Source organism: Oncorhynchus mykiss, chromosome 2 (assembly GCF_057628025.1).
Source record: "Oncorhynchus mykiss isolate SJ-2025 chromosome 2, ASM5762802v1, whole genome shotgun sequence".
Lineage (NCBI taxonomy): Eukaryota > Metazoa > Chordata > Actinopteri > Salmoniformes > Salmonidae > Oncorhynchus > Oncorhynchus mykiss.
Window position 1 is genome coordinate 66,120,382 of NC_143023.1, and position 25,373 is coordinate 66,145,754.

The 25,373-nt window shown below is 43.6% G+C and overlaps 3 protein-coding genes across 5 annotated transcripts in view; 2 read left to right on the top strand and 1 right to left on the bottom strand.

The window, feature by feature from the left end:
* The first annotated feature begins 4,898 nt into the window (after positions 1 to 4,898).
* On the top strand, positions 4,899 to 7,439 carry si:ch211-194m7.8 (olfactomedin-4). Its single transcript, XM_021568771.3, has 5 exons — positions 4,899 to 5,178; positions 5,417 to 5,575; positions 5,736 to 5,948; positions 6,184 to 6,316; positions 6,474 to 7,439. Exons 1-5 carry the CDS (start codon positions 5,146 to 5,148, stop codon positions 7,310 to 7,312), a joined length of 1,377 nt encoding a protein of 458 aa, XP_021424446.1. The 5' UTR covers positions 4,899 to 5,145; the 3' UTR covers positions 7,313 to 7,439.
* A 72-nt stretch (positions 7,440 to 7,511) lies between these two features.
* Positions 7,512 to 20,042, bottom strand: si:dkeyp-50b9.1 (uncharacterized). Of its 3 annotated transcripts, none has more exons than XM_090205308.1 (12): positions 19,766 to 20,042; positions 18,384 to 18,519; positions 15,945 to 16,137; positions 12,836 to 13,000; positions 11,374 to 11,461; positions 10,694 to 10,818; positions 10,551 to 10,612; positions 10,399 to 10,465; positions 10,091 to 10,175; positions 9,771 to 9,842; positions 9,560 to 9,631; positions 7,512 to 7,892 (listed from the first exon to the last, which is right to left on the bottom strand). In XM_090205308.1, exons 1-11 carry the CDS (start codon positions 19,907 to 19,909, stop codon positions 9,605 to 9,607), a joined length of 1,164 nt encoding a protein of 387 aa, XP_090061434.1. In that variant the 5' UTR covers positions 19,910 to 20,042; the 3' UTR covers positions 7,512 to 7,892; positions 9,560 to 9,604. The 3 variants fall into 3 exon arrangements, with proteins under 3 accessions (XP_090061434.1, XP_090061432.1, XP_090061440.1); XM_090205306.1 differs by having other exon boundaries at positions 9,767 to 9,842; XM_090205314.1 differs by lacking the exons at positions 12,836 to 13,000; positions 15,945 to 16,137; positions 18,384 to 18,519; positions 19,766 to 20,042 and adding an exon at positions 11,722 to 11,923 and having other exon boundaries at positions 7,714 to 7,892; positions 9,767 to 9,842.
* Positions 20,043 to 20,057: 15 nt separating this feature from the next.
* smpd3 (sphingomyelin phosphodiesterase 3) overlaps positions 20,058 to 25,373 on the top strand; it is a 32,919-nt gene continuing 27,603 nt past the window's right edge. Inside the window, exon 1 of the mRNA XM_036953530.2 lies at positions 20,058 to 20,589. The gene's annotated coding sequence lies outside the window, so the exon portion shown is untranslated. The remainder of the gene's footprint in view (positions 20,590 to 25,373) is intronic.

Consider the following 25,373-nt stretch of genomic DNA (forward strand, 5'->3'; position numbering starts at 1 on the left):
GTGGTGCCAAAATTATTTAAAATACCAAATAGCTCTCGAGCACCCCCTAAAATGGCATTAGTCTTGTCCCACCTTCTTGATGACCAACTTGCACATCAGATATAACAGTTAAAATAAGTTTTAAATCTACTTAATTTGGTATGATTTTGTTATATGTCTCTTGTAATTGTTTAAAAAAATCATTAATATTAATAATAATTTAATCATCAACATATTTTAAATGACATAAATTATGCACTGAAGTTGTGTCCCACAACATGCATGCAGCCCTGTTACCAGAAACCTATTTATGTCACACCCTGATCTGTTCACCTGTCCTCATTATTGTCTCCACCCCCTCCAGATGTCGCTTGTTTTCCCCAGTGTATTTAGCTCTGTGTTTCCTGTCTCTCTGTGCCAGTTCATCTTGTATGTTCCAAGTCAACCAGCGGGTTTCCCGTACTCATGCCTTTCCTTTTCTCCATTTTTCTAGTCCTCCTGGTTTTGACCCTTGCCTGTTCTGGACTCTGTACCCACCTGCCTGACCATTCTGCCTGCCTTGACCACGAGCCTTTCTGCTACTCTGTACCTCTTGAACTCTGATCTGGTTTTGACCTTTTGCCTGTCCACGACCATTCTCTTGCCTCTTCCTTTTGGATTATTAAACATTGTAAAACTCCAACCATATGCCTCCTGTGTCTACATCTGGGTCTCGCCCTTGTGTCATGATAATTTAGCCTGGCAGAGGACCTAAAAAAAACTGAGTCACATGGCAGAGGAAATATCATCAAGCCATTTGCTAACACCATGGGTAGACCAAAGGTATGTCCTTTCTTTTATATTCCTCCAATCTTTTCAGCCTTGATTGAGTGTCACTCTAACCAACACAACCCTGTTACTCATTATCAGAATAAGACAAATTCATTTCAAAGTTCTGTTTTTATTTATGTAAAACTAAGTTTGTCCATGACCTTGACAGTAACGCTACATTCCACAGCTAGCATCTATTCCTGAGAAAAAGCTTACATTAGCATAGATTGCACTACAGTATTAGGGTTGAATCTCCTTCAGTTCAATCTGCAGGTGAAATAGTGAGGTGACAATATATTTGTTTCTTTTAGGCAACGTGATCTTCGGATAAGAAAAAGGAGGGCTGCCAAAGAAATTCAACCGTGAGCTGCAGAAACTACAAGATCAGTTGAGGAAAGTCGAACAGCGAGCAGAAAAATACAGAAAGCGGCTCCAACAATCGAAATGGAACCACCCTTCTCCAAGATCCAAAGTCAACAAGTTGGTTCCGCAAATCTCGGGCACATCCTTAAGGAGAACCCTGTTGTTTCATACAGCAGTAGCTGAGGAAGTATGTAACAAGTACGCACATTCAAAGAGGGAGCGTGACAGACAAGTCATTGCAGGAATAGTCACCAGCAGAATCCTGAAAAAGTACAGGTTGCAGAGATTGGCAGAGGAGGTTTTTGGATTTTCAAGGAGGTGGACAAAACTGGCAAATGAAAATGTCTACAGGTACCAGAGGAAGAAGCCTGAGGGTATTGCTGCCACGATGAGATCAGCGGTGAGATTATTATTTTTACTTGACGATGTCAGCAGGATCACAACTGGGGGAAAAAGCAAACGGTGACAAGAAAATGCAGAAAAGATTACTGGTGGATTCAATGAAGAACCTCAATTTGAAGTTCCTGGATGAGCATACCAACCTCCGTCTATCATATTTACCGCTCTGCACACTTCGCCCCTACTGGGTTGTGCGTCCAACATTGGCAGATCGTGACACATGCATGTGCAAACAACATGAAAATCTAGACTTTATTGCCAAAAAGCTTCACCAGATGCAAATCATCGACTCATCCGATGTGGAGAGCCTGACACATGACATCACGTGACCCCACAAACAAGCAATGTATGTATGGGGAATGTAAGCAATGCAGCAATTAATATCTATCCCCTCAAAAGCCACTACAGAGCATCTCCTACCTTCAGTAGGCCACTGTGGACAAAGAGCACAAAAATTATCCAGACTGAAGGGACCACCTGCCATATAGCAACACCTGGAGCCCATCATGAGGGAAATCCAAGAGAGATGCCCGGATGTGACAACCGTCCATTTAAAAAATATATATACATATTTTTAGCAATGATCCCTGCACACAGTACAAGCTATGTACCTCTAATTTGTACCTCTTTTGTACTGACACTTTTCAAGAAGGGGTTTACAAGAGGAACCTGGAACTACTTCGAACCCAGTCATGGCAAAGGTGCCCCAGGTGGTGTGGGTGGCACATTGAAGAGGATATCCCCACAGAGTTGATATCCCCACAGCAATATCCCTGTACCAAGCTCTGAGTGAGGGACAATCAAAGGTGAAATTGTTTTACATCCAGGGGCAAGCTGTGGAGGATGCAGTGAAAGAAATGCCCGCTGACCTTCCAGCCGTACCGTCCACAATGAGGCTCCACCAGGTGGTCACTCTTTCACCTGGTAAAATTCTCTACCGCGACGTCCTCTGCCTGTGTTCTGCAACAGGGAATCTGGAGTGTGATTGCCAAAAAACTTTAATCTCACAGATGACCACACAGAAAACCCCATACACAGCACACCAGAAGAAGTGCAGTGGCACAGTCCAGAGGTTGTGGGGAAATGGTGTGCCCTGGTGTACGACCACACCATCTACCCAGGGATCATCCAAGAGGTGAATAAGACCCACTGCCAGGTGAAATGTATGCAGAGTGGGGGTAAACCGTCCCACAACGGCCAGAAAAAAAACCTTTGGTATCCCTTTGAGGATGTGCTGGCCCTTATTCCTCCCCCAGAGAACATTACCATGGCCATCGCAAGTGAGGTATGGGATACTCTGGCAAGCCACAAAAATGATCTGAAAAGAACATCAGCTTTCTAAAATATTGATCAGTGCATGACTATTTTTGATATGCTCATTTAATGTCGCCCTACTGTAATATGACTATTTATTTTTTATATTTGTCCATTTTAATATTTTATCAGATCCAGTTTGTGGTCTTGTTGTCATGTTTATTTTTTATCATTCATACTCATCCTGTTGATCCTCCTTTGAAAATATATATTAAATATTATTAAACAACGTTCCTGTGGTCCTGGTTATTTATTTGTCAAATTTATGTCATGTTACTTTGTGCAACCCTGTAACTCTCATTTCAACCCTGTTACCATATCAGTTTTAATAAAATAATCTTAAATCATTTTCTAAAATCACAAGGGTTTAACCTATTGTCCTTCTAATAGTTGGAATGATTATATGCATAACATATTTGAAAATACTGAAATTAGTTTAAAAAAAACGTGACTATTGAATGGTTGGGCAAGCTAGATTTCATAAGTCAAGTCTTATCTGAAATTGAATGTGACTTTCTTTACATAATTGTAAAGGATTTATTAAACAATAATTTAAAATATACTTTTTTCAGGTTCCTGAGTATTTGTATCAGGTTTGCGCCAAGCATAGCACACAAAACATCATAAAAAGTGTACTTTTGATGCTTGAGCTGGAGGAATCAAATAATTTGACGGTTTATTACCAGTTTTTTTTTTTCATAACAGAAAATGATCAAATAAAGGGTTCATTTTTCAAAAGTGACTCATTTGTCCTCCAATTCTGGAATGACCCAGCTAACATTAGGTTATAACTAGCAAAGCAAATGGTTCTGCAATACGAATAATATCATACACATATCGTTATCTAGCTAACAGTACACTTTAACTTAAAATGAAAACGACTTGTTACACAATTCAAATTTTGACAATCTGAAAATGTGGCTAGCTAGACTCTTACCCGTGTTCTGATATCGGAGCAGAAAGCCAGAGCGAATTAACCAGCTAAGTCTATCAACAGAAATGGTTACTTGCATAGTGGAGGAGTCTTTTGTTAATAAGACATGTAGCTAGCTAGGTACACAATAAACCATAATCCCAACTCATGACATCACTACCCTGCATGAATATGCAGGTAGCTAACCAACCAGGTTCAATGTTAGCAAGCTAACATTAGACGAACTAGCCAAGCAAATGGCTCTGAGATAGGAATAATAAGATCATATACACGTATCGTTAGCTAGCGAGCCAGCCAGCTAACATTAGCTAGCTAGCTAACAGTACACTTTCATTTGAAATTAAAATGCCTTTGTCAAAATTAGAAACTTGTAATATCTGAAAATGTAGCTAGCTAGACCATTTTACCCGTATACATCGTCACGGATGCCATGGTTGCACTTAGTTTGAAGATGTAATCTGGAGACAGGTGTTTTCTCCATCTCTTTAGCAATCATGCTCTAATTCAATTCCACTGATTTCAAAACTTGGTCCTCCAGAACGTGGAGAGCAACATGTATACAGTTCTACTACAATGCATTTAAAAAAAGCCACGATAGACAGGATTACCTACACATTCTGACCAGGTCAAATTGACAGAAGCGTGCTATATGGCAGACCAATCCGAACTCATCTCTCGGTGTGTCCAGCCCACTCATTATCTCAGCCAATTGTGCCTTAATGGAAGGTTGCTTTCTTTGTATGTGGCTAAACCAGCTAGACTTGTAATTTAACACATATATTTGTATTTACAGATGGCATACAAGTCTGTTATTAAGGCACATGAAAGTTCAAATGTTCCAGAAGGCATTTCTCCCCAAAAATGCATTTAGATTAAAATGGCTCTGCTGTGAAGTAGTGACCCGCAACATACACCTATTCTCCTGAAACAAGTCACTATTAGGAAGGTGTTCTTATTGTTTTGTACACTCAGCGTAGATATGCAGGTATGTAAATGTGTCCACACATGTTTCATAACATATTTTTTAGTGAAATGTGAAGACCTCAGCAAAGTGGGTTGCGCAGTAAGGGAAGCATGAATTGCACAAAGAGGTAGGAATATGGAACACACTTCCTGTCACTGATTCCGCCACAACCACAGTACATGTCCATATTTTGGTTTAATGGTTTCACATCCTAGTGATGAGCTAGATCTTTCTCGAGCTCTGCATTTACATAGAAAAACCTGCCTTCTACAGCAAAAGTAGTAACATCTGTGGCTGTGTACATCTGTGTGTCTGTGTGCTTAAAAGCCAAAGTCGTTCCTTTTCGTTTCAGTGTGCCGTGGGTACTCTAACACTGACCACCATGCTGTTGCTCCTGTTGCTCCTGACATTGACTGTGAGTGCTACTCTTTGTCCACACTGCCTGTGTACTATTTTACATGACCTATATCATACATCTAATATATTTTTTAAACCTCCACAGGTTTATGTTCATTGTAATTACAGCACACCTGAATTGTTCATATCTTCTTTTTTTTAAGGATTGATAGCATATTTCTGTTCAAGTAGATGTTTTTATTTTGGTGTGTGTGAACAATTTAACATGCTTTTCTCTGCATGCTGTGCATACACAGAGTAATGGTGATGCCCAGCGTATTCCTGGCTTGAAGAAGGATGACTCATGTTCATGTCAGGTCAACAGTAGTGTCTGGGCGTTCCCTGCCAGGAAGTTTGAGGGGGTGCTGCAGCTGGTGCAGGACTGTGGCGACAACCTGCAAAGCCTCCAGGCACAGGTAAGGCGTGTTACAGTGGGCTATGATTATGTTCTGAAATGTTTTCCTGTTCCACAAACAACATGACCCTGGATATGGGATATTAAAAAAATTATCTCGTAGGGTAATACTAGTGTGTTTTAAGTTGATTGATAGCTGATATTCTCAACTGATTGTTTAGGTGAAGCTGTCCAACGAGAGGCTTCCTGAGATCCAGGCCATCATTAAGAATGTGACAGCTCGCCTGGAGCCGTACCAGTACCTGAACAACCAGGGTCTGTACACCGCCCTGCACCTGCGTCAGCTAGCTAAGGAACTGAGGGAGCTGGAGGAAGACATCAGTTCTATACACCAAGACAAGCCAAGTGATCAGACTCAGAAACTGACCCAAGAGGTACATACAGTGTAGCTCGCTTTAGTACATGTCTTTTTGGACAATCTTACATGCTATCACAACAACAACCCTCTCAACCTACAGATATATAGATGAATTACAACATGTTATACAATCTGGCCATGGTGGTTATACATGCATCTCAAATGGGGAAGAAATGAGAGCTTGCCAAGGTCTTTCTCTGGGTAGTCTAATGTGTAATATGCTAATTTTGTCACTTCACTGTGTCTCCCAGATAGGTACGGTACGTAAGGAGGTAGATAAGATACATTTGTCAAACACCTTTAACATGAAGACGGTGAAGGAAAAACTCCGCTCGCTGAAGAATGGCGTGGAGTCCTGCAGGACAATCCCAGAGGAGTTCATAAGTGAGTGTTGTGTTTATGTATGTTTATGTGAGATAGCTAAAATATGTTATGGATTTTTTGTTGTTGATTGCCATCATTTGGACTTTTATTGATGTAGAAAATCAATCCTGCCCTGACTGTATGACCATCTGATTGACTCCATTGTCTCTTTTCCCAGGCAAGCAAGGTGTTTGCTCTCAACGCATCATGTCCAACATCAGTACCCCTGTGATCACAAAGATCAGCCCGTATGGCAAAAGCTATACATCTGGGTCCTGGGGTCGCCAGGCCAAGCAGGTCATGGAAGACCAGGAGGGCAGTGGGGTGTTCTACTGGGTTCAGCCCCTCGTGAACAGCCACAGACTGGGGAACATCGTTCGACGCTACCGCTCCTACGACGACTTCATGGCCTCCAAGAACCACGAGGATGTGTCCGTGGCACCGTCCTACAGCCATGCTAATGCCATCCAGGGCTCCGGCACGGTGGTGTATGGTGAGGCAGTGTTTTATAACTGCTACTACTCCCCTGAGCTGTGCCGCTATGACCTACAAACCAAGGTCACAACTCGTCTGAAGATCCCAGACATCGGTACCAACAACGAGTTTCCCTACTGCTACTACAACTGTAAAGACTGGACAGACACCGACTTTGCTGCTGATGAGACTGGCCTGTGGGTGATCTACAGCACACAGGGTAACCATGGGAACCTGGTGCTGAGCCGGCTAGACAGCGAGGCGTTCAACGTGACACACACTTGGACCACGCGCCTCTTCAAGAAGTCAGTGACTAACGCCTTCATGGTGTGCGGAATACTGTATGCCACCCGTTACATTGACCGGTTCCATGAGGAGGTGTTCTATGCGTTTGACACAGCGACAGGTAAAGACGACAACACCCTGGCTCTTCCCCTGGAGAAGATTGAGAACGGTGTGGCCAGTCTGAGCTACAACCCCATTGACAGGCAGCTCTACATGTACAATGATGGTTACCTTCTGTCTTACCAAGCTATCTTTTAAAGTCAACCTTGTACATGAGGTATAAACAGTGTATACTGTGCGACAAATCCCACATTTTGCTGTTTTTCTGCGTGTCTTTCTAAACTTGACTTCTTCCTAAAAAATAAAACCACAGCAATGAGCCTCACTTATTTTGATTTTAATAAGAGTGGGTTTTAACTGTGTTGAGGTGCTATAAAACACAATTAACAGACTGAACTGAGCTCTAAATTACTTTATTCAGTCAATCTTTTTTCTCAATGGGGGCATTTCACTTTCCTTTCCCCAAAGCTACTAAGGTAGACATGTAACACACACACACAGATGATATGATCTCTCAGTGTAGTCTTGTTGTATCCATAATAGTGCTCTTGTGCCCTGAAAATAAATACATAGAAAATTCCATTAGTTATGAGCCCTTTTTTTTCAAAAATAGACAGCATTGTTTCTCTTGTCCTGCAAATTGTACCGGAATCTTTTTCAGCTTGATTTCATTTTCAGCCTCTCTCCTACATCTCTGCATCTAGCGACATGTCCAAAGGACTGGGAGGTGAGCTGATGGGTTCACTGGGAGATTCCGGGTCATTCTGGTTGGGATCATCTGAAAAACAGAACATCCTTAAAGCAAATGAATACTGTTTAATGTTCACATTCAAACATAGATATAAATATACAGTGCCTTGCGAAAGTATTCGGCCCCCTTGAACTTTGCGACCTTTTGCCACATTTCAGGCTTCAAACATAAAGATATAAAACTGTATTCTTTTGTGAAGAATCAACAACAAGTGGGACACAATCATGAAGTAGAACGACATTTATTGGATATTTCAAACTTTTTTAACAAATCAAAAACTGAAAAATTGGGCGTGCAAAATTATTCAGCCCCTTTAAGTTAATACTTTGTAGCACCTTTTGCTGCGATTACAGCTGTAAGTCACTTGGGGTATGTCTCTATCAGTTTTGCACATCGAGAGACTGACATTTTTTCCCATTCCTCCTTGCAAAACAGCTCGAGCTCAGTGAGGTTGGATGGAGAGCATTTGTGAACAGCAGTTTTCAGTTCTTTCCACAGATTCTCGATTGGATTCAGGTCTGGACTTTGACTTGGCCATTCTAACACCTGGATATGTTTATTTTTGAACCATTCCATTGTAGATTTTGCTTTATGTTTTGGATCATTGTCTTGTTGGAAGACAAATCTCCGTCCCAGTCTCAGGTCTTTTGCAGACTCCATCAGGTTTTCTTCCAGAATGGTCCTGTATTTGGCTCCATCCATCTTCCCATCAATTTTAACCATCTTCCCTGTCCCTGCTGAAGAAAAGCAGGCCCAAACCATGATGCTGCCACCACCATGTTTGACAGTGGGTATGGTGTGTTCAGGGTGATGAGCTGTGTTGCTTTTACGCCAAACATAACGTTTTGCATTGTTGGCAAAAAAGTTCAATTTTGGTTTCATCTGACCAGAGCACCTTCTTCCACATGTTTGGTGTGTCTCCCAGGTGGCTTGTGGCAAACTTTAAACGAGTGATCATGGGCCTCTTGGCTGCATCTCTGATCAGTCTTCTCCTTGTATGAGCTGAAAGTTTAGAGGGACGGCCAGGTCTTGGTAGATTTGCAGTGGTCTGATACTCCTTCCATTTCAACATTATTGCTTGCACAGTGCTCCTTGGGATGTTTAAAGCTTGGGAAATCTTTTTGTATCCAAATCCGGCTTTAAACTTCTTCACAACAGTATCTCGGACCTGCCTGGTGTGTTCCTTGTTCTTCATGATTCTCTCTGCGCTTTTAACGGACCTCTGAGACTATCACAGTGCAGGTGCATTTATACGGAGACTTGATTACACACAGGTGGATTGTATTTATCATCATTAGTCATTTAGGTCAACATTGGATCATTCAGAGATCCTCACTGAACTTCTGGAGAGAGTTTGCTGCACTGAAAGTAAAGGGGCTGAATAATTTTGCACACCCAATTTTTCAGTTTTTGATTTGTTAAAAAAGTTTGAAATATCCAATAAATGTCGTTCCACTTCATGATTGTGTCCCACTTGTTGTTGATTCTTCACAAAAAAATACAGTTTTATATCTTTATGTTTGAAGCCTGAAATGTGGCAAAAGGTCGCAAAGTTCAAGGGGGCCGAATACTTTCGCAAGGCACTGTAACAACAAAGCTTCATGGAGATATCAGTAACTTGGTATGGCCAGTGCAGGGTGCTAGAAGGACTAGCAATGCAATCAGAACATGTTGGCAGAGCTAGCCACACTGACCTGACTCGTAAATCACCTGCCTCTCTAGGAGCTGTCGTGTCTTCCTTAGTTTGTACTCCAAGAACTGCTGCTCTGTACACACAAACAACGCACAACAATGCTACATAATCTTAATTCTGTACAGCATTGTGGATATGTCTGATCAAAACGGAGTAGGGCCTATGTCTGAGTATATTATATGAGTATATAAACCCATGTGAAACGGACCTACTCTGTGCCGTCGCTCTCTCTCCTTGTCCAGCTCATTGTTCAGGTTGTCCACATCTCTCCTCTGTAACTCCAGCTGAATGTGTTAACACAAATACACATGATGTATATTTTATTGTGTACCTATTTTTAGTTTGTTAATTTTCGGACTTTTTAACTCTGGCTTGTTGGGAAAGGACCCATAAGAAAATATTTCACAGTAAAATCTACACCTGTTGTATTCGGCGCATGTGACAAATACAATTTGATTTGATGTACAGTTATCTATCCAGGCTATATATTCCATAGGATATCCTCAAAGGAGGAGTGGCTGATTAGTCTCACCTGTTCTCTAAGGGTCTTGACCTCTCTGACTAGCCTTGTCACACACACGGCCTGCTGCTGATAGGCTGCCAGGGCCTTTGTCCTCCTGACAGAGATAGAGGAGACAACAATTACCTTCTGACAGGGCACAACAATCATAGTGTGTGATCTCACTTTCTATGCATTATGTTCCACCATGTAATAACACTGAGACATTGCTGTGCAACCTATGTGCTACTTTATATAGTCTCTGCTCAAATAAACAATGTTAGGGGTGGTCTCTATGGCCACAGCTGGGGAGTGTCACGTTGTGTGCTTAATTAACTCACGCCATCTCCACCTCCAGCTTGAGCTCCGGCAGCATCAAGGAAAACCCAGGGTTACGGCTCTCTGACTCTAGAGGAAGAGAGGATGGTAAAGGCTGGATTTATTGATATGACCCGTATGGAGCTCCCTATGTGGTAAATGTCAGGTGGCTCACCTGTGGTGAAGGGAGGTAGATAACTCATTAGGGTGGTGTTGGTCCACTCATCCCTCACTTCTCTGATGAAAGATAGACAGAGGTAAGATGTAAACAACATGTTGAACATGCAGACTGCTGCCGGCGAGGATGTGTTTCAGTACCTGAACTTGTCGTTGAGCAGGGCGTCGTCAGTGAGGCCACAGCGTGAGAAGAAGTCCACCGCGTCTGTGTCAGCGTGAGCGAGGAACGCATCGTAGGCCCCACACACTGATTGGGTCTTTAGCAGCTGACCACCACAGAGGAATAACGAAAACAACGCTAAGCTTTTATAATAGTATATCATCATCAAACACAGATGCTGGTAGATTTGGAACTGACAGGTACTGCAGAACCATACAGTAGTAGTTCACTGTAAAGATCTGCAAATCCTCTCATGGCAAGCAGGGGGCCCTCTAACCGCACAGAGACAGAGAGAGGATCAGAGATGCTGTATGACTGCGCAGCAGACAGAGAAGAGCGCTGCCTTGATTTGACTGACACACCCAAACTCCTGACATAATAACAGACCGCTGGTTCATAGTTAAAGAAAATGTACATTCTGTATAGTTAACGCTCTGTGGTTACAGCATTTTGACCTTTCATCATGTACAACTTTTAGTTAGTAATATTATTTTTAACTGGATTTGCCAGTTAGTATTTTTCAAACCAGTATAGCCCAACATTACAGAGGGAATTTCTTCTGATTTCAGGTTCTCACTAAAGCACGGTTCACATAGCTACTGGGAACCTCTACTGTATATTCCCACTGAGCAGACAAACACATGCCCCAGCCCCACCCTACCTCTATGATGTAGCGACCCACTCCACAGTTCCGATAGCGCTTCCTGGTAGCCATCAGAGATAACTGTAGCACCTTCTCTCCTGTTGACCTGGTAGGGTGAAAGAGAGGTCAGACCTTTGCGTTTCCCAGTAGTGTTGTTGTTTGCTTTTGCTCAATGGCATGTCCATATTTCCGCCAATAGCCATTACTTTAGCGGTAATGCACATGATGGCCACACTCCTATCATCCCCATTACCAGTGATGCTCTTATACTCCTGCATTGCATGCATTAGTGATGATCCCACCAGTTATGACGATTAGCTAGCAAGCGTCTATAACTGAGTTGATCCCTCTCCTTATGGCCATTACCATCTCTGTTAATACTGCTTGTTATGTCCATAAGTAACCACTAGGGGTAATACTTCCAATTGTGATTAATATTACAGTTCCAATTTTAAGGACCACGTTCAATGGACTGGTGTGCCTCTAAAGCAGAAGATCTGAAACACTGTTGAGCTGCAGACTCTAAGCACAGTTTCTCACTCTGCCACCACCATCCACTTCACTGGACAAACTGTGAAAGTGTGGAGGCTCGGGTTGGCAGAGGGGAGAGGTGGAAGCCATTGGCAGGGAGAGGAGAGGGGAGGGTGGGGGCAGCAGTGGGAAGGGAAGCAGAATGCTGCTGCTGCTCTCTCATTGGGAGGTAATTACACACTACCTCCCTCACAGCTCAGCGCAGTGTTCAGTTCAGCCATCTTCTGGAAATAAAGGCAGGCAAGCCGAGAGGGTGTGGGAGGGATGCAGGCCACAAAGGGTGGGACCTAGACTTGACTTCCAGAAGGGGACTTATAATGACAAGGCCTCTTTCAGCTTGAAGATATACATTTTTTTTAAACTCTTTAAAAAACCTGGAAGGAATCCACCCAGTCCAAGAGGAGAGGATGGATGGAAATGGTAATGCCTGCTCGACACTGTACCCAGTCTATTCCCTATACTGACTGGGTCATTGTGTTTAAGGGCACTTCCCGGACGGCCTTGGGGCAAAAACATTCCATTTTAATATGTCCTACCAGATACATAAAAATGTGGGTTCAAATAGAATGTTGAAAACATGGTTCCACACCCTGATGTAAATGCATTTTCTTCTGTGCAAAAACAGAGACAGGTGCTCAGGAATTCCTATGCTGTTGACAGAGGACTGAAAAAGGATAAATAACAGGAAACCGATTTTGGGAGAGAAATGTAGATGAAGACAGACAAGGAAATGATGTTCCTGTGGCAAAACCTGGGCTAGAGCTCAGCAAAAAGTATAGTAACTCTTTCAGGGTGTAACCTGTCCCAAGTTTTCACCGAAAGCCCCATCACCTCACCTAGGATCATTTTCCTGTGTTACATTTTGACTGTAATCTTTGTTCATTTTTCCATAGTACCACATATCCCTGTGTACCTGATGTCTTACGCCTGCCCTCATACTGCTACTCACAATGTCTTTAACTCGTACGCTGCAGCCCCTACGATGAGTGACTCAGCTCCCACAGCTGTGGGCAGGAGTGGCTGGTCGTCTCCTGGAGTGTCTCTCTGTGCCCTCCGCTCCCGTGCCCTGGCCAGGAACTCCTCCAGCCCCGTACAGAAGGTCTCCCACGCAGACCTACAGGGATGGATCCCTGCACAGTTAGACACACAGAGAGGGACTAACTGGGCCAAACAGTCCTCCTACTATAAGACGACTAGAGGTATGGCGACTGCTACACAAGCTAATGAGGCACACCGAGGCACACAAGCTAGTAAACAAACACTACAAGGTTTTTCACTACAAATCACGAGAAGATATTTAGCCATGCCTCTGCTGTCTGATAATCAATCTGCAAAACGGTGTCGGCACACAAGTTACATATCATAATGTTTCCATGCTCTAAAAGCTCTGTATAGGTTTGTGTCTTCCCTGTGATAAAGCTGTACTGCAGGCAGGAACTGAGTAGTGGGTGTTTTTACATGGACTCTCCCTTCCAGGAAATGTCATCTCCAGAGCATCAGTGCTAATGTTAGTTGGGCCTGCTCTGCTCTGCTCTGCTCTGCTCTGCTGCAGGGAAGCTAAACTCTAGTTGGACAAGTGAGAGCACTTGGCTGACAGCAGTGTCAGCCTTGGGAGTGGATATATCCTCATAGTCCCGTAATCTCATTATCTTTAATAGAGTCGCTCTTGTTAGCCGGGTCTCGCCTTGGGTTTACTTTGCCCTCATTTGTCATTCATGTCCATTAGCATCACATCAAAATGCAGAGACACAACCTTACAGCTATCAACACACTTACGCTCACACATGCACTCTCACACGCACACCCGCATATGTGCGCACATGAACACACACACCTGGAGGATATTGACACAACAAGCGGACAACTCACAGTCCTCAGACCACGCCACAACGTATGTAATACACTCAAACACAGTCGGACACTACTCACTGGGCACAGAAGTCAGTCCAAGGTTTAGTTTTGATTTACATTGGATTGATTTGAAATCAAATCAAAATCAAATCAAACTTTTTTTGCGCCGAGTGTAGACTTTACCGTGAAATCCTGACTTACAAGACCTTAAGCATTATTTGGACAGTGTTGTACTGCAGGAAGTAGTATATTGCTATCATAATGGTGAGAGGGGGATACAATTAACAAAGCAAGACAGACAGACCACTATAACCCTTAAAAGTGTAGTTCTTTCCTTTAGAGAAGTTGCAAAGTAAGCCAAGGTGTCATTGAGTACAGTTTCATACACCATCAAAAGGCACTTGGAGACTCTGACGGGAAGAGGTCTGTCAGACCCAAAGCCACAACAGAATCGGGTGTTTCTGAGAGTCAACAGCTTGCGTGACAGGTGGCTCACAGGACAACCGCTTCAAACACAGCTTGACACTGGTCAACGTAAGCAAGTCTGTTTCAACTGTGAAGAGAAGACTTCGAGCTGTAGGTTTGAGCCGTCGAGTGGCAGTAAGAAAGCCATTGCTAAGATGACAAAATAAGAAAGAGGCTTGCCTGGGCCACGAAGCACTGCCAGCAGACAACTGAAGACCTAAAGGGGGTCTTCTGGACCGATAAATCAAAATGTGAACTCTTCGGTTCATCGTGCAGGGTTTTTGTATGCCGTCAAGTAGGCGGAAGGATGGTTCCTCAGTGTGTGACAGCAAACATGGAGGAGGAAGCGTGATGGTCTGGTGCACTTTTGCTGGATCCAGAGTTGGCGACTTGCACAGAGTGAGTGGCACCCTGAACCAAAACGGCTATCACAGCCTTTTGCAGAGGTTCATCGTACAGCAAGATAATGACCCAAAACATACCTTCAGGCTATGTCAGAACTACTTTAGAAGAAAAGAACAAGACAGTAGGCTTCAAATCGTGTGAATGGCCAGCCTTAAACCCCATGGAGCTGGTTTGAGATGAACTGGGCAGAAAGGGTGAACGCAAAGCAACCTACAAGTGCAACACATTTGTGGGAACTTCTGCAACAGTGTTGGGAAGAACTTTCCCAACACTACTTGATTTCCATCGTAGAAAGAATGCCACAAGTGTGTTTGGCTGCAAAAGGTTATGTTAACCAACAGTGCCGTTCAAGAAGAAGAAAATATTTACCAAGTAGGCTAAAATAAAAATTAATTGTAAGAATAACGAGGCTATATACAGGGGGCATCGGTACCGAGTCAGTGTGCGGAGGTACAAGCTAGTTGAGGTAATCTGTACATGTAGGTGGGTGCGAAGCGACCATGAATAGATAACAAACAAACAGCAAGTAGCAGTGTGCAAGGGGGGGGGGGTCAATGTAAATTGTCCGGTGGCGATTTTTATGAATTGTTCAGCAGTCTAATGGCTTGGGGGTAGAAGCTGTTGAGGAGCCTTTTGGTACTAGACTTGGCACTCCGGTATGCTTGCCGTGAGGTAGCAGAGAAAACAGTCTATAACTTGGCTGACTGGAGTCTCTGACAATTTTCTGGGCTTTCCTCTGACACTGCCTAGTATATAGGTCCTGGATGGCAGGAAGCTTGTCAACTAACGTGAATTCAAAGTAAAATCAACAACAACAAAAACACAATCTCATTGGATTTAGGGTCAAAGTTGGATCTGCCCTGTTATTCCAGAGCAGGGATTCTGGTAGCCCCTCTTCTGTTCTTGTCTTTCAGCCCATCCTATTTAGGCACCAAACAATTATATCAGCTTTATGGTTCCCCTGAGGATCTACCTTTATATTAATCTTCAACCCAGTATTCAGACCAATAAATATAATTTCCATGGCACTTACTACGGCAATGCATTTGGAAATGACTTCAATGTGCATAAATCCCTTATTTCATTCATTCGTTTGTTTGTTCATTCATTCGTTTGTCTTAAATGCTTGAATTGTTTAGGGATTAGTGAGACTGATGTTGGCATTCTAAGTCAGTGCTATATAGATCCATCATGTATTAGTGTGAGCTCATGGATCAACACACCTGCCAATACCAAGAAGAGCTTTTTGAAATCAGGAGTGTTACAGTACTATGAGCCAATGTAACAGTGGGTCAAAAGCAGTAAAATGTGATGCATGAGTTACTGTAGCACTGTACCTGGGCTCTGTGCCCTCCTCGCCATCTTCATGCTCATCAGAGCTGTCATCTGAACTGTCTTCTGATTCGCTGAACACTTGGAGGTATCGTCCCTCTGATTCTCTATCCCCATTTACCACTGCAGGTACATGGGACCTCACCGGTTCCCGTCGAGGAATGGGCAGTGGTCTGCTTCTGTACTCTTCTAAAACATCTGGAGAGAGAAAGGAACAGGGGGAAAGCGAGAGAGGAGCAGTGGGGAAAGAGAGAGAGGAGCAGAGGGGGAGAAAGAAAGAGAAGAGCAGGGGGAAAGAGAGCGAGGAGCAGGGGGAAGAGAGAGGAGCAGGGGGAAAGCGAGAGAGGAGCAGTGAGGAAAGAGAGAGAGGAGCAGAGGGGGAGAAAGAGAGAGAAGAGCAGGGGGAAAGAAAGAGAGGTGTGGGGGTGAGAGGAGGAAAGAGAGAGAAGGGCAGGGAGAAAGAAAGAGAGAGAGGAGCAGGGGGAGAGAAACAGGGGGAAGAGAGAGGAGCAGTGGGGAGAAAGTGGGGAGAAAGAGAGAGCTGAGCATGGGGTAGAGAGAGAGGACCAGGGGGAAAGAGATAGAAGAGCGGGGGAAAGAGAGAGAGGAGCAGGGGGAAAGAGAGAGAGGAGCAGTGGGGAGAAAGAGAGATGAGCATGGGGTAGAGGTAGAGGAGCAGGCGGAAAGAGAGAGAGGAGCAGCGGTAAAGAGAGAGAGATGCAGGGGGAGAAAGAGAGAGAGGAGCAGGGGGAGAAAGACAGAGAGGACCAGGGGGAAAGAGAGAGAGGAGCAGGGGGAAAGAGAGAGAGGAGCAGCAGTAAAGAGAGAGAGATGCAGGGGGAGAAAGAGAGAGAGGAGCAGGGGGAGAAAGACAGAGAGGAGCAGGGGGAAAGAGAGAGAGGAGCAGGGGGAAAGAGAGAGAGGAGCAGGGGGAGAAAGACAGAGAGGAGCAGGGGGAAAGAGAGAGAGGAGCAGGGGGAAAGAGAGAGAGGAGCAGCGGTAAAGAGAGAGAGATGCAGGTGGAGAAAGAGAGAGAGATGCAGGTGGAGAAAGAGAGAGAGATGCAGGTGGAGAAAGAGAGAGAGGAGCAGGGGGAAAGAGAGAGGAGCAGTGGAGAGAGAGAGGAGCAGGGGGAGAGAAACAGGGGGAGGAGAGAGGAGCAGTGGGGAGAAAGAGAGAGATGAGCATGGGGTAGAGAGAGAGGACCAGGGGGAAAGAGATAGAAGAGCGGGGGAAAGAGAGAGAGGAGCAGCGGTAAAGAGAGAGATGAGCAGGGGGAAAGAGAGAGAGGAGCAGGGGGAAAGAGAGAGAGGAGCAGGGGGAAAGAGAGAGGAGCAGCGGTAAAGAGAGAGAGATGCAGGTGGAGAAAGAGAGAGAGATGCAGGTGGAGAAAGAGAGAGAGATGCAGGTGGAGAAAGAGAGAGAGGAGCAGGGGGAAAGAGAGAGGAGCAGTGGAGAGAGAGAGGAGCAGGGGGAGAGAAACAGGGGGAAGAGAGAGGAGCAGTGGGGAGAAAGAGAGAGATGAGCATGGGGTAGAGAGAGAGGACCAGGGGGAAAGAGATAGAAGAGCGGGGGAAAGAGAGAGAGGAGCAGCGGTAAAGAGAGAGAGGAGCAGGGGGAGGAAAGAGGAGCAGTGGGGAAAAAGAGAGAGATGAGCATGGGGTAAAGAGAGAGGAGCAGGGGGAGGAGAGAGGAGCAGTGGGGAAAAAGAGAGAGATGAGCATGGGGTAAAGAGAGAGGAGCAGGGGGAAAGAGAGAGATGAGCATGGGGTAAAGAGAGAGGAGCAGGGGGAGGAGAGAGGAGCAGTGGGGAAAAAGAGAGAGATGAGCATGGGGTAAAGAGAGAGGAGCAGGGGGAGGAGAGAGGAGCAGTGGGGAAAAAGAGAGAGATGAGCATGGGGTAAAGAGAGAGGAGCAGGGGGAAAGAGAGAGGAGCAGGGGAGGAGAGAGGAGCAGTGGGGAAAAAGAGAGAGATGAGCATGGGGTAAAGAGAGAGGAGCAGGGGGAGGAGAGAGGAGCAGTGGGGAAAAAGAGAGAGATGAGCATGGGGTAAAGAGAGAGGAGCAGGGGGAGGAGAGAGGAGCAGTGGGGAAAAAGAGAGAGATGAGCATGGGGTAAAGAGAGAGGAGCAGGGGGAAAGAGAGAGAGGAGCAGGGGGAAAGAGAGAGAGGAGCGGGGGGGGAAAAGAGAGAGGAGCAGGGGGAAAGAGAGAGAGGAGCGGGGGGGGGGAAGAGAGAGGAGCAGGGGGAAAGAGAGAGAGGAGCAGGTGGAAAGAGAGAAAGGAGCAGGGGGAAGAGAGAGAGGAGCAGGGGTGGAGAGAGAGAGTTGCTGAGACAAAGATGGAGCAGGACATTATAGAACATGTTTGATGTCTGATGTCTATCTCCAAAAAGGCCCACTCTAACTGTGTGAATAATAACCATACTTTAGAAAGTGAAGTATACCTGAGGGTTGCCTGAGCAGGATAATAGTGTGCATTCCATGGCTGTATACCGTGTCATGGACATCTCGAGGGCCAACATCAGGGAGCGACACATCAAACAGAGCAACCACTGAACTCAGGATATCCTTATTTTCTACCTGTGGAAAACACACACACTCATGAACACACACACACACACACACACAACCCTTCCATATCCTACTCTTCCAAGACACTGGGATTTAGCAGGATTTGAAAGTGTAATCAATTAATAATTATAGTTATGGGACAATTAAAGGCCTGCGGCAGGAGGAATACTATTGATGATAATATGACCTATATGCATAAAATACGCATCTGTACAGACAGGCTCGTGGGAGGCAGAGAGCCAGGAAATGGGAGGCAGAGAGCCAGGAAATGGGAGGCAGAGAAGTCGAAGGGGTGGAAAGAATATCATAATGAAAGTATGAACGAGAGGAAATGAGATGGGTGACGAGAAAGAGATAATGGTGTGTGTTTTGTGTGCGTGTACAGTTGTAAGATCTTAATTTGAACACTCTTGTTGCTTAGAATTAAATGCAGACGAGATTCATGATTCACATAAATTTACTGATGACCTGAACTAACACTTGGTTATATTAACAGTATTGCACTTTTCATATATCCTCATTTTGTCCAGCTAATAGCCTAACCACCAGTCAGTCAAGCAACATTATGGACTAAGCGTTCAAATCCTGTTGCTGCAGGATTATTTTACTGTGACAATACTGGTCAAATTAAGATCCAACACCTGTATGTGTGCACTTGCTATTTTTCTCTCCCTTTCTCTCCCTTTCTCTCTCTACCCTCCCTCTCTCTCTCCTATTCTACTGTAGCTATTGCAATAATTTGTTTAGTCATCTACAGTGGTTTCGCAACAAATGAACTTCACAACCGAAGCTAGGTTCAGTGTGTGTCTATGAATAGGATGAGGGTAAACCGCAAGCAGCAACACATGCACACAACCCACACAAATGCGCATGAGAATACAGACTTGGCTGCACTACTATACAGTATCTTCTAATGATCAAACATAAGGGCATTTGTTCTATATGTTGCATCGTGGCTACACAGCAACACTCCCTAACCCCTTTGGCAGAGCCAGGCATTACTGTCGTTTATTTTTAGTGGTTCCAGAAGAGTGGATGCATTTGGACTGCACTCTATAATTAATCTGATTGCCTGTGAGAGGAATTCATCATAGAGTCGGTGGGTTTGATGACACTTGTGCTGTTTCCAGCGGAAAAGGGACGCTACGGTAGGGAGGGGATGGACAGATGCACACAAGTTATTCAATGTGAGCGAGGTAGTATGTCTAAATAAGAAGGCAAACGGATGCAGGGGAGTGGCAGGAGTTGCGAGTACCTGTGGAACGAGCTCATTGGCATCACTGATTCCCAGCAGCTCGTAGAAGTGAACTTTGATGGGCTGTGCAGTAAAGTCACCTCTGCTGCCATCTATTTTGGGCTTGAATTTCACTGTGTGGAGACGGACCACACAACCATCCATATTCACAGGCTCTTTATTTACCCTGCAGTAATGACAACAACAACACAAATACTTGTCATGTTATCATTCAAGTCGAAGCTAACAGTTAATTAGCTAACTAGTGTCTGATACGAGCTATGCCACTTACTTGCCTGCTGCTGGTAGCCTACAAAAACTCCAACGTTATGTTATGGTAACTATGGAAACACTGTGGCCGACTGTGCATTCTGGGAATTGAAGTCTAAGAAATGTGACAGCGCAGAAGAAGCGAACTAGAACCTCACTGAGAAGTGACCAGTGGTTTCAGGACGCGTGTGTGAGTGGGCCATGCAATCTCACGTTTGAATTTCTACTTAATTCAAATAGTGCATTTAATGGAGTTAAAAACAACCCAACTGCCCGAACGAGCACCAGAGTGGTCGTCATGAGAGGCTTCAGGGATTGTCTCTGCCTTTCGATTGGCGGTGATCGTTATGAAAAGGGAGTGGCATCGTAGCCGGTGAGCTATGACGTCAATGGAGCTGTTCAAAGTGTGGTGGTGCTGGAAGGAATCTCACGCAGTTCATCAGCACAGGCTCCGCGGCCATAAAGTGGACTGGATTTGAGAGCATCAAAGGCTATTATCACGGTTCAGAGGGGGAGAATACCGAAGAGAAATAGTGCTCCACCTGTTAGAAATAAATCAGCGAGATCTGAAAGAAGTGAGTAGCTATTCTGAATCGCATGATTTGCGAGGGAAAAAGGGGTTGGGTTCATGAAGAAATGTGGCTTTTAGAACATCTTGAGCACGTTGCGATAGTATAACATTTTATTTGCCCTTTCAACCATACACAAACGGTCCTGAATGGTTACTTCGGGTTACCACCTGCCTATAATAGCTTTATTGGTGCGCTTTTGTCTTTGTAATCCGCTCCTTTCACCTCAAGGACTATTGCATACACAATGGGATGATTTGACTGGTATTTGCATAAGTCCCAAGGATCGAATGTTCAAGGCACGTCGAGTGTGTGTTTGTGTGTAAAAGACGAGGGAGAGCGAGAAAGGGAGACGTTGTTCGTTTCACATAGACTAGTCTAGTAAATCAAACCAATGGAATTTAAAAAAACGTTATGCGCGCACATTTCATGTAGCCTACTCCTCGTAATTAATTGTCTCTCTACATATTATATTCTTCTTCAACGGGCGGCTAGGCGAAGTTACTTGGACATGGTGGCTAGGAGAAGTCACTTGGACATAGTTTGAAAAATATACCCTTTTATGAGAAGTCGTAATAACAGTTTGCATGAAATCAGTAGGCCTAGATATCAACACTGTCTGGACAGAATTGTAGCCTACACTCTTTCCAAAAGGGTTCTTTGCGGAGATAGGGTTCTACCAAGAAGCGTTTTTATCTGAAGAGCCCTTTTTGGAAGCCGTGGGTTCTTTGAAAGGCAAAGGGTTCTATCGAGAACCTTTTTCATCCCAATAGCCGTTTTTAGAAGAAAGGGTTATTTTATGATTATTTGGAAGGAAATAAGGATTCTTTGGAAAGTAAGAAAGGTTCTACATATATTGAACACTTTGAATATTAATACTTTTATTTTTATTTTACCTCCGTGTTTAAACTTGAACATCAGGAGTTTGAGTAATCTTAAAAAGATAGGTGTGAACATGTTTTAAACTGTACCAATAAAGACATATTTGTAGGCTAAATGTATCTGGTATTCTCTTATTGATTTTATATATACTGTACTGACATAGTTGATATCTTTGCCATGGTTTCTATCTTTAGAATTAGTATTTTCTGTGATTTTATTGAGCATTGTAGGATAATAGAAGGGAGTATGTGTGGTACACAGTAAATTGGCCAGTTTGACTGACCTCACGTTGATTATTCAGTGTAACATTTCTAGTGTTGATTCAGGAGTTAAGTTAACTTAACACTCAGTGGCATGAAATAACCTACAACCAGAGTTGAGTGTAGAGTAAAAGACTCAAAACCACACCCATCATTATGATATTTCCCAGCATGGTCTATTGCAGGTTGATTTTCAGAATTGTTTGTTTCAATATCTGTGTTTTTGCATGTAGGTTGATTAGTTCATTAATCTTATGCTATACACAGATAAATAATATACATTTTTCTAAATGAAACCAAACTGTTAGTAGTTGGACTTATTGCACCCATTACTGAGATTGATGTTCCAGTTTAGATCATTTACGTACTCTCATTAATTAATCTTCCCTACCCTGACATGTGTTCTGTATGCATGTTGTGGGTGATTAAAAGTACCAATTGTTGGCTATCCTCACTCTGGCTGGATTCCAATAGGAATTACACATCACTTTGCAAGCCAGCATAATGTGACGTGAAGACCTGATGTGGTCTGTAAACCAGGAGTTTCAGAGCACTGTTTTAATGTATAGCTAAGCCCTCAACAAAAGGCCTAATGATATATGTAATGTATTGTAATAAATCATTTTTTTAAAGGCTATTACGACTGGTGGAAGCGTTCATAGAGGGTTCTAGAAATAACTTTTAGATGATAAAAGGGTTCATGGTGGAGCCATTTATAGAGGATTTTATAAGAAGAACCCGTCATAGAGGGTTCTAGGTAGAACAATTTACAGAAGGTTCTATGAATTACCCTTCATAGAGGGTTCTAGGTAGAACCCTCTATGCAATTTTCAACCTTTTTTTCTAAGAGTGTATTGAAATAGGCTAGTGTTATTGACTGAACATGACTATTGATTTAGCCCCCATGTTGCTGTAGATTCAGTGGAAACTAAATCTTTGATTTCGGATGGTGATGATATAGGTGTGGCACAGCCGGTGTGCACAGGCTGCTCTCTCAGTCGGTGTCCATCTCTGATCCGCTTTTTGGCTGACGTGGTGAGAAAGAGTCAGGTGCTATAAAACTCCTCCCTTCTCGTGGATAGACGCTGAAAGCTGAGGTGACAAGGGAGGGAGCATGAGGATGCTGGGAGCTGATAGGCCTAAGTGTGCCCCATTAATTAAAACACAACCTGCAACTCGTGGCCAAGTGTGATAGGCTGTCTTCAAAATGTGGGTAAAGAAAATATAGGCATTCAATCTTCAAAGTAGCCTATAATTGGATAGAATTGAGTGGGTCTACTTTCACTTCATCACAGACCTGCCCGGTGTATGTCTGGCTTGCCTATCAAACACCCATCTAACCACTGTTCAATAATGAACCAGGTGGTCGGGCCAGATGGGGGTTGATGGGCCTTGCACAGGTGATACAGGATACTTCAGGATTCGGTTTCTTTTATGTGTAACCTACATTACAGTCTCATGAGTAAATGACAGCCAAATGTAAATAAGAGGCCAGTGACAGTGGTGACAGAAAAACATTCATGTTCAGTGTCACTGTCATTATAATCTTCAATACATAAGCCTGTGTTTTTGTCCATGCAGTTCCAGATGGAGTAGGGCCCATAAAGGAAAAATCCACCCAAACAATACATTTTGGTATTTTTTTCATTAGTGTTAGCTATCAAGTTTTCAAGATATAGGACTTATAAGCAAATTGTCACCTCCTACGTCATCATGTATCATGTATCAACAGTGGACAAATGGGCTCCTTTAAAGTGCTATCAAGTGAGGCTGAATACACGACTCGGTACATGGAAATGCTCTGTTGTGTATCCTGCAGGCAGGCAATTTTCTCAGCTAGAGGATGCAATCATTAATCAAATGCATTGTTGAATGCTTTTAGCAAAATAGCAGCAATACAACACTGGTCCCACTGTGAACATCTACAGTCTTGGTGCCAAAAAGTCGTTCCTGAGCTTCAAGAGGGGATGGGGCCCTACACTGCTTTCACTCTTTGTGACACTGAGCAAGTTGACAAGGCTCTCTCTCCATTTAGGCCCATACACTTAGAAAAAAGGCGCTATCTAGGACCAAAAAGGGTTCTTTGGCTGTCCCCAAAGGAGAACACTTTGAAAAACCCTATTTGGTTCCCGGTTGAACCCTTTTTGGTTCCATGTAGAACCCTTTCCACAGATGGTTTCACGTGGAACCCAAGAGAGTTCTACCTGGAAACAAAAAGGGTTTTACCTGGAGCCAAAAAGTGTTCTCTTTATGGGGACAGCTGAAGAACCCTTTTGGAACCCTTTTTTCTTAAGAGTGTGCCTTCTTCCTTCTTTCTTTCATTTACTCCGTTCTGACCATCTGCCTCATTTTCAACAGACATCATATTTCCATCCAAGTCTACTTGTCTACTACTCTCTCCTCTCTCACACAACCCTGTCCCTCTCTGTCTGTCTCTGCCATCTCCCTTTCCTCTCCGTCTGTTTGTTTCCATTCACAGTGCCCGGGTTAGGTTGTCAGTGTTGTGTAGCCTGATGTTCCCGCGGATGTATTATTATACAAAGCGAAATGGTCCAAAACTCAGCGAAGCTGGCTCAATTTAGTCTAACCCACGTCACAGTATTGACACAGCAAACTGAATCACATAAATACATCCCGTACGATTACCGGAAAAGACTTCTCTCAATGCCTCCACTTTTCAGCATAAGACATGTTGGCTCGGGACAACAAACATCATGCAAAAAATATATTTCAGTAAGATTTATTTTAACACTGATATAATGATTATTCATATACCTGAATAGTTACACAAACTATGAACCCCACTTTAAACACTCAAGCCTAAGGACAGATGATTTACTGCAGGTTTATTAACTGCACATGACCCCTCTGATTCTATGGCATTTAGAAAAGATTACCGACATCTCAGACGTCATTCAGAGTGAGCACTCAAAGAACACACAGGGAAGGAACAATATAACAAGGTTCAATTGATGATCCCACACGGTACAGCAGATTTGATTTGTGTGCTCTAAAATCGGATTTCTTCAGATGAAAGTCACTGTACAGTGTTTACAAATTTCTCTGAAATATGACCTATAATGAATTACAATATGAGTGAAATAGTTGCTAATTAAGTATGGTAAAGTGCAGCTTATCTGTGTTGGAATGGTGTGGGCGTACCCCAACAACCAAATGGTGTGGGTGTATACCTGTCATTACAAATATTAATGCGAGTACACCGCTGATTGGCCAGCTCATCCTACTCAGGATGACATCATCTCTGTGAGGAAATAGCAAGCTTTTTTTTTTTTCATGTCTGTTTGAGATACAAGTTTAAGGTGGGGTTTTTTAAGTGTTTTTTTCTCCAATGTATGCTTATGCCACAAATACAAGTATAGGATGAGTAAACAACATTATTTTGGAATGAGCTAATCGAATATGAACTTTTAAAAGTGAGATTTTCATTGGACGGTTTAGGAAAAAAAACATTTGCTGGTGGATTTTCAAATGCTAAAAATATCACTCAAAGTATTGGACAGAGCAGCCTACAATTAGTCTAGTAGAGTGCCATGGTGGGATTTACTCAGCAGGGATATGCTAAGTTTTATTTAATGACCTCTCACTGATCATGTGTTTAAGCCAGTTCATAGTATGTGTGTTCATAGT

What these genes read in the sequence shown, in the direction of transcription:
- si:ch211-194m7.8 (XM_021568771.3), top strand. Translation starts at nt 5,146, where the DNA reads ATGCTGTTGCTCCTGTTGCTCCTGACATTGACT. An exon ending in TGCAAAGCCTCCAGGCACAG is followed by an intron (nt 5,576 to 5,735) that starts GTAAGGCGTGTT and finishes CTGATTGTTTAG; the next exon opens with GTGAAGCTGTCCAACGAGAG. An exon ending in CTCAGAAACTGACCCAAGAG is followed by an intron (nt 5,949 to 6,183) that starts GTACATACAGTG and finishes TGTGTCTCCCAG; the next exon opens with ATAGGTACGGTACGTAAGGA.
- si:dkeyp-50b9.1 (XM_090205306.1), bottom strand. Translation starts at nt 19,909, where the DNA reads ATGGATGGTTGTGTGGTCCGTCTCCACACAGTGAAATTCAAGCCCAAA. An exon ending in TCAAGACCCTTAGAGAACAG is followed by an intron (nt 9,843 to 10,090) that starts GTGAGACTAATC and finishes TAACACATTCAG; the next exon opens with CTGGAGTTACAGAGGAGAGA. An exon ending in GCAGGTGATTTACGAGTCAG is followed by an intron (nt 7,893 to 9,559) that starts GTCAGTGTGGCT and finishes TCTGTTTTTCAG; the next exon opens with ATGATCCCAACCAGAATGAC.